This window comes from Hemicordylus capensis, chromosome 4, assembly GCF_027244095.1.
Source record: "Hemicordylus capensis ecotype Gifberg chromosome 4, rHemCap1.1.pri, whole genome shotgun sequence".
Taxonomy (NCBI): Eukaryota; Metazoa; Chordata; class Lepidosauria; order Squamata; family Cordylidae; genus Hemicordylus; species Hemicordylus capensis.
Window position 1 is genome coordinate 133,080,456 of NC_069660.1, and position 16,553 is coordinate 133,097,008.

Consider the following 16,553-nt stretch of genomic DNA (forward strand, 5'->3'; position numbering starts at 1 on the left):
GCATCTGTCTTGACTCTAACATCTCAAAATACCTTGTGAAGATGTAATATATCAATAGGGCCTATGCATGTAAAATCCAACATGTTTTTTGTCCAACACAGCATGGTCAATTTCCCAGGGGGAAAACAACCTTGCAATTTAACAAACTATTTTGGCTAACTGTTTTATGGATTTGCAACTTTTCTTAAATCTATAAATTAGAGAAAGGCCACTGAAAAATATTACAAATGAACAAAGAGATAAATAAAAGTTGGGTGACTTGAATAGAAATGAAGTTTTAAAATAAAATGTCCACTATTCATCAGCTGACAATAATCTGAACATTCTGGGCTGACATCCTGATTAAAAACTGTAACCATGCAAACAAAGAACGCATGTTTGTAACAACAGTGTCCCCAATTCTGAAGCATGGGTGCTTGCACAAGGGGTGGGATCTCCAATGGTCTTCCTTTTCTCAGAAATGCTGTGAGCAACAAGCAATTACGTCCCTGAGAGCCAAACAACCCTCAGGCACATGACTGCATGTTTTCAGGGGCTGGGATTTTCAATTATCTTCCCTTCCCCAGAAGCGCTCTGAGCAACAAGCAGTGATGTCCCTGACAGCCATGCAAACCTCATAACTGCATGTTTTCAGATTGCTTCCAGGGGGAAAGGAGATTGGCATAAATTGCCCCTCTTCAATGAGCACCTGCACTTCAGCAGCAGGGATGCCATCTTTCCACATGTGCTGTCTTTGCGTGAGTGCAACTTTAGTCAGGATGTTGGTCTTTTCTCAGGATATTATACTATGGTTTAAAATTGTATGAAATGAATGGTGTGTGTGTGCACACATGCACACAAACACACCCACACACTTTAATAAAACTGCAGTTTGCAGAATTATTTAAAGTGATTTGAACTTAAGCATTATGAATCCAAATTTGGAAAAACTGGTTACCCACCGCAAAACTTTGTTTGTTTGTTTGTTTGTTTGTTTAATATACCACCTGACTCCAAAGGCTCTAGAATGGTTTGTTTGTGGACAAAATCTCTCGTATTTGGGCTTTACTGAATTCTATAATTAGGGCAGAGTCTTTTATGGAGGTATCCATCAACTCCTCTTATGTGGTCAGACTGGATCACTTTCCGTTTCTGACTGCTGATGATATGCACAAGCTGCTTCAGATTGTGCGTCCTACCATCTTCTCTCTTGACCCTTGCCCAATTTGGCTTATTTTTTAAATCTAAAAATCAGGTTATCAGAGAGGGTCTGGGGAAAACAATAAATACTTCTCTGATGGAGGGTAGGGTGCCTCCTTGTCTTAAGGAAGGTATCGATAGATCATACTTGGAAAAAACCTACATTGGACCCCTCAGAGTTAGACAACTATACATTTGTCTCTAATTTCCCATGGCTGGGCAAGGTGACTGAGAGGGCAGTAGCCTGTCAGCTCCAGACAATCCTGGAGGAAATTGATTTTCTAGACAAATTTCAAACTGGCTTTCAAGCAGGCTATTGGGTTGAGACTGCCTTGGTCGGCCTGATGGATGATTTCCAATTAGGTACTGATTCCAGTTAGGTACTGACAAAGAGAGTGTGACTCTGCTGATTCTTTTGGATCTCTTGGTGGCTTTCAATATCATCGACCATGGTATCCTTCTGGGTCGCCTGAGGGAGATGGGATTAGGTAGCACTGTTTTACAGTGGTTCTGTTCCTACCTCTCTGGTAGATTCCAGATAGTGTCACTTGGAGACTGAAAATCAAGAGTTACTGTATGGAGTTCCACATGGCTCCATACCATCTTTAGTGTTATAGAAACCACTGGGAGAGATCTCTGGGCAAGTCGTGTATCTCTTAGCCTAATCTTCCTCACAGGGTTGTTGTGAAGATAAAAATAACCATGTACACCACTCTGAGCTCCTCAGAGGAAGAGTGGGATATAAATGAAATAAATCATTCAGTCAATCAATCATGAGATTTGGTGCAGGGTACTATCCATATGCTGATGACATCCAAATTTATCTGTCCCTATCAACTTCATCAGAAAATGGCATTACTTCCCTAAACACATGCTAGTACAAACTGAAATTGAATCCAAATTAGAAGGAGGTATTGACTGTGAGGGCTTGGGACCCGAGAGATGGTTTAGACCTAGATGGGGTTACACAATCCCTGAAAGATCAGGTACGTAGCTTGGGAGTGCTCCTGGATCCCAAACTCCCTCTGGTTTCTCAGGTTGCGGCAGTGGCCAGCTGCGCTTTTTATCAGCTTTGGCTGATATGTCAGCTACACACTTTGCTAGAGGTAAGTATGAACCACTTAAAACAGCGGTGTATATGCTGGTGACCTCCAGGCTCAACTACTGTAATGCACTCTATGTGGGGCTGCCTTTCAGTTCAGAAACTACCACTGGTACACAATGCGGCAGCCAAGTTGATCTCTGGTACAACACAAAGGGATCATATAACAGTGATTCTGAAAGAACTGTTCTGGCTGCTGCTATGTTTCTAAGCAAAATATAAAGTTCTGGTCATTACCTATAAAGCCCTTAATGGCCTAAGTCCAGAGCATTTAAAAGACCACCTTCTGTGTGATGAACCCTGCTGTCTCTTAAGATCATCTGGGGAGGTCCAGTTACGGTTGCCAGTAGCTTGTCTGGAAGTGACTCAGAGCTGGACCTTCCCTGTGGCTGCCCCGGGGCTTTGGAATGTACTCCCTCTCAGAATAGGAGCTTTTCCATCTCTGATTGTTTTTAAAAAGACCCGTAAGACCCTGAAGACACACCTGTTTTCTCAGGCTTTTAATTAAATTTAATTTTAAACTGTTTGTTTTTTTCCTGTGAAATTATTTTAATTGTTTTGCTCTGTGAATTGTTTTTATCCTGTGAAAGTATTTTGTTTGCTTTTATATTTATATTGTAATTTGGATTAGATACATTGCTCGGAGAGAGATAGATCAGGCAGTATATAAATATGATAAATAAATAATGTACTCCCAATTTTGCTAGCCGTCATTATTATTTTCTGATGATTTTGACTATAATCTAAACCTATTTTCTAACTTTCTGTACCATCTATCATTAAGGGCAACATTTATACAACAGAAAGTCTAGCTTGTGAGAGCTGTTTCATACTGCATAAGTAAAGTGCAGCAGATCTTAGATTTCAAAAGCAAACCAAAATAAATTATATTCATCAGAAGTCCACAATCAGATAAATTACACAGTAACAAATCCAGGTCTGCCTCTAAAACCCCTATGACCACTCATGTATAGTGGAGGTACTCATAGGGAAGAGCTGGACCAATGGCTGGTCTCAGTAGAGTGCAGTTTAATACGTTTATATGTTACATTTTGATTTACACACAAAATGCTGTAGGAAACTACTATTCTTCTGTCCTACCAGACTCCCAGCAGGACTCCATTTCAACAGGGATCAGAAAGATCAGGGACTGTAAAACTGATGCTTATGAGTCACACTGAGCATACACACAAGTGGCTTACAAACCAGAAACCATATTTTACATGGAAAGCAATGCATTTCTTTCCATAAATTAAAGGCTTCCCAGACTAAAGTGTTAGAACTTCTTTTGTGAACGCATATTTTAGTAGTGCTTTGATGTTTATGTTTGCATATTAATGCAAAATCACACACATTTCATTATAAGACCAAGGATACGTTTATGAAAAAGCTTATAGGGTTTTGCTAGCACTTAAATAGGATGAAGTAAATTAAATACAGCATGGGGGGGGGGAATCCTGTGATTGGTTCATTGTTGGTTTCTGCAGATACTTAAGAGTACTGACAGCTGGAGTTGGAGCCAGGATTAAAGCAACATGGAGCATAACAGAGCAATGCAATTAGTTCCAAGGGACCTGTTTAAACAGACCTCTTTAAGTGTGTGATCCTGTTGATTTTAAGTGACAGCGAGTGAGCAGGATCCTTTCCTGGCAGAGCCACTCTCTGCCCTGGGTTGGTTCTGGTTCAGCTACAGGCAGTCACTGGGGACAAACAGGTGCCACAATAAAGAAATGTATGCATAGGGTCTCAGGGTGATACGGGATATACATGTTCTTGGTGAGTGGAAATCCAGAGTATGGAGTAGTAAATATTACATTTGTGCTAGTCTCTGTGGTGGCCCAAGTTACCACAGCTTCTGTCTTAGAACCCCTGGCTTGTGCTATTGGAGACTGGGATAATATAAAGGGTATTACATTTGGTGGAATTGAGCACAAGTTGATTTTATACGCAATATTACGTTTTATTAATAAACCAAAGGTCTCAATTCCCAATCTTATTTCCATGGTTCAAAAGTTTGGTAATTTATCCGGATATTCCATAAATTGTAGTAAATCGGATTTGATGCCTTTGGCCTCTATAGATTTTCCTGATGAGTGTAGGTTATGGGGTTTTAGGTGCTGCCAGTGTTCCTTCTAAGGCATGTCATGTGTGCGTGCTCACACATTTTTTGATGTGCACTCAGTTAATTTTAGATCCCACTCAGGTTTAATCAGGAAAGTCCCACTCTGAATGCATGTGCGCACACACTGCCTTGATACTTCCGCCCAGAACAAAACTCATTCCACACACAGATGGGGGAAAAATAGAGGGAACACTGGGTGGTGCCCAGAGGTTTTTTGGTTTTTTTTCCTATTGAGGTACAGTAATCTCCAGGAAACCCTCTCAATTAGTAAAATTATTTTTTTCCAAAATTTTGGTTCAAATGAAAAATGACTTAAATCGGTGGGCCATGATCCCGTTGAGTATTTGGGGCAAAATAAATGTGGTTAAGATGCATCTAACATGAAGGCTTATACATATATTAAGACATCTTCCAATTCTTATACCTTCATCTTATTTTTAAGCAAGTTTATAAATTAGTAGATGACTTCTTATGGCAAGGCCACCCGCTCAGATTTTCACTCCGTAAACTTCAACTATCTAATAAAGAAGGCAGATTTAATTTCCTGCATTTTCAGGCTTATCACTGGCAATTATTTAATCTTCAGTTTTAGGCTGGAACAATGACTCCCAGGTCTCTTGTACACCTTGGGCACAGCTCGAGAAATATTATTTGGCCCCAATGAAATCTTGGCAGGTGCTCGGTTAATTAGTTATTCATGGATCTGGGTCACTACCCAGAGTGGCAAGTTAAAGTGGCAAGGCATATATGGAGAGTCCTGGATTCTAGACATGGCTTTGATCCTTTTCAACATGAAAAGCTTACATTGTGGGTGAATCGTAGTTTGAAGATTGCTCATAAGTCTTTCTATTTGGCCAGCTGGGCCTCTTGCAACGTCATTACATTAGATCAATTGATATCTTCTGAAGCAGCTTTTAAATCCTTTGACACTTTGAGAGCTGAGTTTGATATATCTTCAAATGCTAGCTGGCAGTTTCCAGCTGAAGCATTTACTGTCATGGCTCTTTGGTCTTGATGCTATTGCAGCTTCTGAAATTCAATCTTTATTAGTAAATGTGGAATGTTTATTAGATGTACCTAAGCCTGTAACCTTGCTCTATCAGAAACTTAAAAGACATTGATAAGATTGATATTGATTATATTCAAGATCCTTGGAATAATGACTTTGAATACCCTATTTTATTAAATCAATGACAGATCACATTGAAGGCAATGAAACGTGCCTTTTTAGATCTTAAAATGCATCTAATACAACCAAAAAATTTCTTCTGTCTTTTGGACACTTCAGAAAATGTTTACTAAGAGATGGTTGCAGACTGCTACATGTTGGAGGTGTCATTTGTACGGGGGTACACTTAAACATATGGTTTGGTCTTGTCTGGTTATTGCGCTATTTTGGTTTGAACTCTTAAGTTGTCAATATGATATTGCAGTTATCATTGTCCATTAAGGATGTTTATGTTTTGTTGCGATATATCCCCAGCATATGGAATTTAGCTCTACATCAAGAACTGTGGATTCTTCATGCTAACTTGGTAAAGAGGCACCTTTTAATGTGGTGATTCTCTTTATTTAGCAGGGGGAGAGTAACTGGCCCTATCCACCCCCAGCACAGTACCTCCAGTGACTGTTGCTGGTGTCTATCTTGTGTTTCTTTTTAGACTGTGAGCCCTTTGGGGACAGGGATCCATCTTATTTATTTATTATTTCTCTGTGTAAACTGCCCTGAGCCATTTTTGGAAGGTGGGTATAGAAATCAAATTATTATTGATAATAATAATTCATGCTTGGGGTATTGCCGAAAGGATTATAATGCAACACTGGAAGGACAAATTTACTTCTGAATTACAATTTTGGACTACTATGTGTTCTTTGTCTGCATTTGAACTTGGTCCCCCCACACACACTCAGCGTCAAGGAAAGGAAGAAGAATTCTTAGCAATTTGGTCGAACTTCAATGAACTGTTTATGCTTTGAAACATATGTCAAATATCCTTGAAGAAGGTGGGTGGTTTGTGTGGGTTTTTTAAAATCCATTTTTTTACTCTCCTGCATTGTTTGTATCCTATTATGTTGAGATGTGTTAAGGGATCTCCCCTTTTAGTTATAATTGCATGTATTATTATCCCCCTTGATTATGTCTACATACTGTAACCTTATTGCAATAAAAGGGGAAAGTGGGGGGGAGTTACTGCAGCACCAGAGGCAAGGCACAAAATGCTGCATTGCCTCAGGCCACCCCGCTTTTAGAACCCAACCCTTGCAAGCTTTGAAAGTGCATGGGGAACAGAGGAAAGATGATTGATAGCAGTCTTCTCCTACTCCTTTCCTCATGCTTCTCTTAAGATGTTCAAAGGGTGTGCTGAGAGGCATTCCTTGCAAAGTTTGCAAGGGTCAGATCAGTCTCACAGAGCTGTTTTGATGGTGGCCATGGGGGACATCTTGCTGCCCCTATTGGCACTCCAATAATCAGCGACTTCAGGTTACTGCCTCGCTTTGCCTCACACAAGGGCTACCTCTGGGTGGTTTGGGCCCTAATCTACAGAGCCAAGGAGCAGACAAGCACAAAGCACATGTAGGCCAAAATGTCAGCACAAGGTTCTCAAGTTATGCTGACTTTTTTGAGGACCTTTCCCCAAATTTCTGGGGAAAGCGCTAAATTGGGAGGAGGAAGCCTCTTGCAGATGCTCCTTGAGGAGACCATACAAACAAACCTGCTGAAGGGTCAAAGGGTTTAGTTGCAGGATGAACTGCAATAATTTATATGAAAGAGCAGAAATTAAAGCCTCAGATTTGCAGGAGTTAATTGTGTTGCATTAATATCAGCAAAATTTAAAATTGCCTTTACCTGGCGGGAAAAGAAGGCCACCATGAATAAGAGAATGATTTCAAAAAATATGGGAAATCCTAATGCAGGACAAACTATCCTCATAAATTAAAGCATCTTTGAATATGAGTTATGAAAGATGTTAGAAAGATGAATTACTTTTCTTAATTTTATTGACAACTCTAAGCCCACTTATACTAGGCCAGAGTGGTTAAAGTTGATATTAATTATGTGAAACTTAAATTTTTAAATAAAATGGATACTTTCTGCACCCTTTTTTATATTAATAGTGCTGAATTACATTTGAACTTTGTTTATATTTTGTTTTCAATAAATGTGATTCATTGTTTATATTTGTAGTGATCAGCCACCCCTACCCCTAAAGTGTGAACAGGGAGTGAACCCTTGTTTTGACTGGCACACAGGTGAACTCCAGGGCAGCCAATCAGTACACCAGGTGGGTGGGACCTAGAGAGTGGTTGCCGGGAATTCTGGGAACAAGAAGGGCAATCTTTGTTGGAGAGAGGTGCATGTGGAAAGGCTTAATGAGGGTCAATAGAGTTTGTTCCCTCATAGTTGAAGCCAGCATGGACGTTTCTCTCATGGAATAACTCTATAAAGCCTTAAGAGAAAGGATTGCAGGAGGCTTGAATTCTCTTCTGGGGTTTGGTGAGTTCAAGGAAAACGGAAATTTAGTCTAAGGAAAGGTTTGTTTACCCAGAATTTGCATTAGAATTTCTATTTCTTTGGTGTGTGTGTTTTGCATATTCCTGATACTGTTTTGTTACAGTTACCTGTAACATAATTGAAAAAAGAAACACTAGCCTATACCCATCCTACCTAGGGCTTCACAAAGGATTCTATAAACATGTAAACATGCCTAAGACAACCTATTTTTATGACCTAAGTGTTTTTAACTGTATTTAAAGCTAGAAAGCCTTAGAGGGAAGTAGTCTGCAGTAATTTAATACAACCGTTTGTTTAAGTCTTTTCTTTTTACAAGCCTCTTTGAGTTGGTTTTTAACTCAGGAAACAGCGGGGGGAGGGCAAAGGGGGGAGTTCTCTGGTGCAAACACATTCTCAAACACTCAGCAGCTAACAATTTTCTCACCACATATAAGCTTGCACATGGAAGATTTTTGTACTTATCCAATAGCAAAATAAAGAGAGTTGTCCTTGGGATTTCACTCCAAGCCCAGGGAGGGTCGATAAAATGGGTGGTGATGGCAGCCTTGTGAACATACTGATAAATTAGGATAGTTTTAAGAGAAGCCTAGCAGGGCAACTGCCCTGGGCCTTGCTCTTTCAACCCCCATTAGAATTAACAGGAAGGGGGCCATGCACTGGCTGATTTGCCCTGGGCCCCGCATCCCACCAGGGCTCTCTAAGGACAGCCCTGAAGCCTAGCCAAGGAGCTAGGGGAGTGAAAGGGATTGTTAAAGAGGATATGGAGGTTGCAGAGAAGCTAAATGAGTTCTTTGCATATGTCTTCACGGCAGAGGATACTGAGTATATACCTGTTCTTGAACCAGGCTTTTAGGGGACGGAGGCTAAAGAACAGAGTCAGATAGAAGTGACAAGAGTTGATTGTCTTGAAAAATAGAAGACTACCAAATTACCAGGGCCAGATGGCATCCATCCAAGAGTCCTTAAAGAACTCAAATGTGAAATTGCTGACCTCCTTGCTAAAATATATAACATCCCTACAATCAGGCTCTGTACCAGAGGACTGGAAAGTAGCAAATGTAACACCGATTTTCAAAAAGGGATCCAGGGGCAATCCAGGAAAGTACAGGCTGGTTAGCTTAACGTCTGTTCCAGGCAAACTGATGGAAAACATTCTCAAGGATAAAACTGTAAAGCACATAGAAGAACGGGTAAATCTTGCCTCACTAACCTTTTAGAGTTCTTTCAGAGTGTCAGCAAGTGTGTGGATCAAGGTGATCCAGTTGACATAGTTTACCTGGACTTCAAAAAAGCTTACAACAAAGTTCCTCATCAAAGACTCTTGAGGAAACTTAGCAATCATGGAATAAGTGGACATGTTCATGTGTGGATTGCTAAGTGGTTGAAGGACAGGAAACAGAGGGTAGCTATAGGAGAGTTTTCACAATAGAGGGAAGTAAGAACTGAGGTCCCCCAGGGATCTGTACTTGGACCAGTGCTTTTTAATTTATTCATAAATGAGCTAGAAGTTAGGGTAAGCAGTGAGGTGGCCAAATTTGCAGATGATACCAAACTCTTCCGGGTAGTGAAATCCAAAACAGATTGTGAGGAGCTCCAAAAGGATCTCTCCAAACTGAGTGAGTGGGCGACAAAATAGTAAATGCGGTTCAATGTTGGCACATGTAAGTGGTGCACATTGGGACAAAAAACCCCAACTTCAGGTATACGCTGATGGGATCTGAGCTGTCAGAGATTGACAAGGAGAGGGATCTTGGGGTTGTGGTGGACAGCTCGTTGAAAGTGTCAACTCAATGTGCAGCACCTGTGAAAAAGGCCAATCTCATGCTAGAGATCATGAGCCAGTGTGGTGTGGTGGTTAGAGTGCTGGACTAGGACCGGGGAGAGCCGAGTTCATATCCCCCATACAGCCATGATGCTAGCTGGGTGACTCTGGGCCAGTCACCTTTCTCTCAGCCTAACCTACATCACGGGGTTGTTGTGAGGAGAAACTTAAGTATGTAGTACACTGCTCAGGGCTCCTTGGAGGAAGAGCGGAATATAAAATGTAAATAATAATAATAATTAGGAAGGGAATTGAAAATAAAACTGCTAATATTATAATGCCCTTATACAAAACTATGGTGCAGCCACACTTAGAGTACTGCATACAATTCTGGTCACCACATCTACAAAAGCACATTGTAGAACTAGAAAAGGTACAGAAGAGGGCAACTAAGATGACCAGGGGCCTACAGCAGCTTTCTTATGAGGCAAGACTACAACACCTGTGGCTTTTTAGTTTAGAAAAAAGATGACTGCAAAGAGACAGGTCTTTAAAATCATGCATTGTGTGGAAAAAGTGGATAGAGAGAAGTTCTTCTCCCTCTCACATAAAACTAGAAACAGGGGTCATCCCATGAAATTCATTGCCAGGAAATCTAGGACCAACTAATGGAGGTACTTTTTCACACAGCTCATAATCAACCTGTGGAATTCTCTGCCACAAGATGTGGTGACAGCCAACAACCTGGATGGCTTTAAGAGGGGTTTGGATAACTTCATCGAGGAGAGGTCTATCAATGGCTACTAGTCAGAGGGCTATAGGCCATCTTCAGCCTCAGAGACAGGATGCTTCTGAATACCAGTTGCAGGAGCGTAACAGCAGGAGAGAGGGCATGCCTTCAACTCCTGCCTGTAGGCTTTCAGTAGCATCTGGTGGGCCACTGCGTGAAACAGGATGCTGGACTAGATGGGCCTTGGGCCTGATCTAGCAGGGCTGTTCTTATGAGCTCAGCAGGGATGATTCAGCATTTCTTTCCCTCATGTGAGCTTGCTCTGAGACAAAGGCTTTAATCCACTACAATATTATTGTTTTATTTTAAAAGAAATAAATAGAAAATAAATAGTTGGGGTGTTGTTATTTTTAAAGAAAAAGAGCCATTTAGCAGGAATTGGGGCTACATCTCCTGATGTAGACTTAGCCTTCCCTGCTTTTGGACAATTCTACTAAGTTGTCAGGCTGGTCTCACTCTGTGATGGGGAAAGAATGGCAAATTGAGAGACCTGGGTGCTTTGGGACTCAATGGATGCTTTGTTGCATCAGGGCATATAGAACTCAGATGCAAATCTAGAATTAATCTAGGCCATCTGAACTGGTTTCTGGACATCTGGTGGATTAATTTTGGATTGGACTGAGAGGAGTTTTTCCATCCCTATGTGCAGCAGTGTTCCTGCCGAGAACTATTCTCATACAGAAGGGGCTCTATGCAGCTTCTGGGATCACGCAGACGGTTTCCAAACTTTGTCATCTGGAGCATCCCATATCAGCATCATATCCACCCCCAGAGGTTGCTGATGCTGGCATGGAAAGTTCCAAGTGATAGGGGCAGTCAGTAATGTGGTAAACAACTGATACGTGCCACAGCTACACCACCACAGGAATGTGTGACCGAAGCACAGCTCCTTTTATATTGTACTTGAAAGTCACAGTCTATTTCATAATTACTCTTTCAAAGTAACATTTAAGATACGAATGCTTGTGTTCATTGGAGTGCAGATTGCTTGCACTTTAGTCATGCGGAGCACATTCTACATTTGGAAGACCACTCGGGGGTGGGGGGGAGAAACACATAAGAGCCTAATTAGCCAGATTAAATTGTTTTTAAGGAAATTAAACCCAGACAATTGGCATATTAAATCCTAATGTCATCTAAATATTAGATGGCTTTTGCAAGTTCCATATTAAAAGAAGCATTCCCTCCTGTGAGAGAATGAAGGAACAAAGCCTGTTCTAGGATGATGGCTGCTGTGACACATATGTAGACTCTAAAAACAAGGAATGATATTTAATCCTTAGAATTATTTTTTCCTCAAGTGCAAATTAGCACAGACTTCTTAAATAATCAATCTACAAAAGTGAATATCCTTAATCAACTAAGGTTTCTTTAATCAGGTGACAGCCCTAGTTTGTCTATCTTTTCACCTCTTTCAGGACCTCAAGATACACTATTTTATTTTTTTAAAAGAATAAAATAAAAAGATGCATGAGAAGACTGAATTTAGAACGCAACCAAAAAAACAACTGAAGAGGGTGTTAATTCAATAAATTAAAATACCTAAAAATAACATTTGTTTCTTACAACAGCCAATTTTAGTAAGATCCACACTTTGTATACTCTAGATTCCTCTTGCCCTTCTGTACCAACACACACTTCTGGTTGCAAAACCAGACATTCTCTAGCTTTGTATAGCATTTGACTCTACATGGTCACACCATTTCAACCACTGCAGATTGCACAAGGAAGTCACTGATGAGGTAAAGAAAGATACAAAAGAAATCTAAATTGCTCCTTAACATACCCTTTCACCTGGTGGGCCAGGCGGTCCATCGTTGCCTGCAGTTCCCTGGAAAAGAACAATTTATCCAAAGATCAAATGTATGTTTGCATTAAACAGAAGAGCATGCAACAAAACTGAGTCTTAGAGTCTTTCAAATTACCTTTGGGCCAGGTTTTCCAGTTGGGCCCCTTGGGCCTCTTGACCCACGTGGTCCCTATTGAGTGGTGAACAATATAAAGTTGGTTATTTTTGTTGCATATTCTAGGAGAAAGAGAACCTCTCAAATATTGCAAGGGTGGCCATTAATCTAGAAATACATGCGAAACAATTAAGGAGAGGGAGTAGAAGAATCCATAATACATACTGTTGGTCCTCGTTGTCCCCTTGGGCCTGGTTTTCCATGCAAGCCCTGACAGAAAACATTCAAACACATTAACATTCAGTGTTACTTGAGAAGGAAGATGTGCAGCTTCAACTGGGCAGAGCAGAACTCTATGTGGCACCACTGACTACTTGCTTTGCATTTCATGAACAGCTTATTTGAATATTTCTTAAAGGGCAGAATTACAAGTTATATGGCACACAGAGTGTTCTCAACTAGGGGTGTGCACAAATCCAATTCTGCTATTTGATTTGAGGTCAAATTAAATAGCAGAACGATTGAATTGATTCATTGAGAACAGTCAGTTTGACTGGCTTTCTCAACGAACCACTCTCGAATCATCTAAACTAATTCAGGTGATTAGAGAACCATTTTGAGGTGCATTTTGCTGGAAAAATGAGCCTCAAATTGGCACCTTTCCCCAGGGAGAGCTGTCTACCAATTGGGGTTGGTGGGAAGACCAATCCTCTGAGGAGGGCAGATGCACCAAGTCCAGACTGGAGGGCTGGTCTACCCACTGACCCCAATATGTAGACCAGCTCTCCCCAGAAAAACAGGGAGATTGGGATCAGTGGGTAGATCAGCCCTCTGCTCCATATGTGGCCTGTCAGCCCGCTTTTGCTGCCTTGAATTTCCATCATCCCTTCCCTTTTGATAATTTAATCACATTTCTACCTCGATTGGTCACATCCTGTAGAGCTTTATAGATGGTGACATGGTGACCTTCTAGAGCAGGCCTGCTCAGCTTAGGCCCCCAGCTGTTTTTGGACAATCCAATAATCCCCAGCCACAGTGGCCAATAGCCAGGGTTTATGGGAGTTGTAGGCCAACATCTGCAGGAGGGCTGAAGTTAAGCAGCCCTGTTCTAGAACTTGTGTTATAGATTCCACCCACCTGCTTCAAATAAACAAAGCTGCTAAATTTTGACTTTATCTTCAATTTAAATGTGTATTCTTCGGCATGCTTGCTATATTTTTTGCCTGTTCAACTGCAGCCTTTTTTTTTTTGTAAATAAAAAGAGTGCTGGTAAATTAGAATTCATAGAAGAGCCAAAAGAAATTCCCTTGAGGATAAGCTGTGCAGGCTAGCTTGATAAATTCACAGGATATAGGAAGAGCTGTCTGTTGCTTACTCCCCACCCCCCCGAAAGCTTCCTTATGAAATAGTTGCCAATGCTTGAAGACAAAGTGACACCAACATACAATCCCCAGTTCAAGTGGCTCTGCTACACAGTCAAACACACACACAAATACACACACACACACGTACTAGACTTCCTTTTTAACTGAAAACATTTCTGTCTTCCTTTTTGAAAGGCTAATTTATAATGCAAAATTATGGTGCTCATGCAGACTCCACCCAAGCTGGGTGCTTCCTCTGTTTCCTATCAGTTCACACATGCCTATTCATCATTTGGTGACTACAGCATCACTTATATGTGTAAACAGATCTAGCATCTTCTCTTTGCCTCATCTCACCCCAGACACATTGCTTTTCAATGGAGTCAAATTACCCATTTACCCGCCAGTCACTGGGTCGGTTCAGACAATACTTTGTCTGCCTGGCTCACTACACATGATAAGGACACATGCACACCATAAGCATGCAGTCCCTCCCATACTCCCAGCATGCTGGGGCACCTTTCCTTAATCAGAGAGGGTGGGGGCTGTAAATCTGAACTACCCTTTACATGCACTATAAACACTAGTTCAAACTAGTATTTCTCGTGCATGTAGAGGGTGGTTTATTTAGATCAGGGATCCTCAACGTTGGGCCCCCAGATGTTATTGGACCAACTCCCATAATCCCCAACCAAAGGCCACTGGGGCTTGGGATTATGGGAGTTGAAGTCCACTAACATCTGGGGGCCCAACGTTGAGGATCCCTGGTTTAGATGAACTGCCCTCTTACTAGATTAGGAAGAGGTGCCCTGGTTTGCTGGATAGGAAGAAGGATGTAGACTCATGTCCTTATCACCCATGGTATGCCAGGCAGACAAAATATCATGTGACTCAGCCCACTGTATACAAAAACCAAAGGTAGATAAATCAAGTGATGTACATGCATATGTGAACAAGGGCAGAGTTTTGTGGTTTGATCCCCACTGTATTTACAGAGCACTCCCTACATTGAAATGAAAGGGGAGACTCTGCTTATATGGAATGCCGTGTATACAATTGGGCTTCACAAAGTTTGGGTCTGTGGTCATAATGGATAAATGATAAATAAATTTCCTAATAGAAAAAACTCCTATTTATTCATTTTGAGTAGTAGCCTTTTTATTCTTTGTACATTTTTGGCACTATCAAATGCATACAGACATTACTATAATATTTAATAGATAAATCTACAATTCTAACTATCCCATCAGTTGACCTAGCAATGAATTCCACAATTTAATGAAGTGCAGTATAAATAAATAATATATCATACCCTTGCACCTTTTTCTCCATTAGCACCTGGGAATCCAGGGAAACCAGTGGAGCCCTGTAGGGGGAGAAAATGAAAGTATCATGTGATCTGTAGACATCTTTCCCTCTCAGACACCCTATGTCATCATTTACCTGCTAGGGGGGGTGAACATCATAACAGAATATCATTATATAGAATATAAAGAGGGTGTTAAAAGTTTGGATGAACAGTCCACTATCTAATTAATTACAATTTATTGTACCAATTCCAATGGTTGTACCAGCAAATAAGTGATTACAAAGAATGAAAAAGTATCAACAATCATGCCACAGAGACTTCACAATGTCAAAACAGTAAGTTGGCATTCACGCTTAGGACCGGGACACTAATCCAATAAAGACTGAGGTGCTGACTGCATTACAATCCATCACATGTTATTAAAATGAAACAATATATGCTTGACATGGACATAATTATTAATAGAGGATTGCTTGTCATAATGATAGCTTACCATGACGATTCAAGTCCGGAATGCATTAAAAACATTGACAGTGGATATAATTTGTTTTTATCACTCATGGAGAACAAACTAATTATTGGCAGAAACAAGCTACAGCATCACAGAGCAGATGTGGGCCAAAAGTCCATCCAGACCAAACCCACCCTCATCAGTCGACACAATCTAGAGAGCCATTGCTAATCAATAGTGAACTAGGTGGACCAATGCACTGACTCAGGGTAAGGCAACTTCATAAGTCATGTACTGTGCATTATTATTTAACTTTAGGTTTTGTGATTAGAATAATTACATGAAATCCAGTATTGCTATACAAAAATAGCTATGTGATAAGATGCTAAGGTAAAGTGTGCTGTCAAGTCAATTTTGACTCCTGGCGCCCACAGAGCCCTGTGGTTTTCTTTTGGTAGAATTAAAATTAATGGGTTTACCATTGCCTTCTCCCACGCAGTATGAGATGATGCCTTTCAGCATCTTCCTATATTGCTGTTGACCGATATAGGTGTTTCCCAATATACTAGCAGGAATTCGAACCGGCAACCTTCTGCTTGTTAGCCAAGCATTTCCCTGCTGCACCACTTAAGGTAACTACTTGGGGGCAAATGAGAAGATGGTCCAAAAGTCAAGGTATATGCAGGGGGACACTTACAGGGGATGATCAGTGGGCTGAAAGGGTGTTTAAGCTCTCCTATGCCCACCAGTTCTCTTTTGCAAATGGCCTCAGGCCATTTCCCCCCAAAGCCAGGCTGATTTTCAATTTTGGATGCTGACTGGTGAAAAAAACTTTAAAACTGTGGAGTGGAGAAGGTAAAGACTGATTTGACTAATTTCAAGAACTTGGCTTTTATAGGGTAGAATCAGATCAGGGGAAGGCACAATGTGCAGTGGAGAAGTGGAGTTGGAGAAAAAAGATTTAGATATCTACAGGGAAGCAAAGGTAAACTGACAATGGGTTAAGCATCCTCCTTCTACTCACCACCTCTTATCTTCAAATTGCTTGCTCTTCCT

General features: G+C 40.9%; 1 protein-coding gene across 5 annotated transcripts in view; it reads right to left on the bottom strand.

Moving 5' to 3' along the window:
* Positions 1-16,553, bottom strand: part of COL11A1 (collagen type XI alpha 1 chain) — a 382,842-nt gene that overhangs the window by 138,200 nt on the left and 228,089 nt on the right. For all 5 annotated transcript variants that reach the window (XR_008306906.1, XM_053249173.1, XM_053249172.1 and 2 more), the window contains 4 exons: positions 15,050-15,103; positions 12,599-12,643; positions 12,395-12,448; positions 12,256-12,300 (listed from right to left, as the gene is read on the bottom strand). Coding sequence is in view for 4 of the 5 variants with exons in the window: in XM_053249173.1 (XP_053105148.1) it covers positions 12,256-12,300; positions 12,395-12,448; positions 12,599-12,643; positions 15,050-15,103 (198 nt within the window). In the remaining variant the exon portion in view is untranslated. The remainder of the gene's footprint in view (positions 1-12,255; positions 12,301-12,394; positions 12,449-12,598; positions 12,644-15,049; positions 15,104-16,553) is intronic.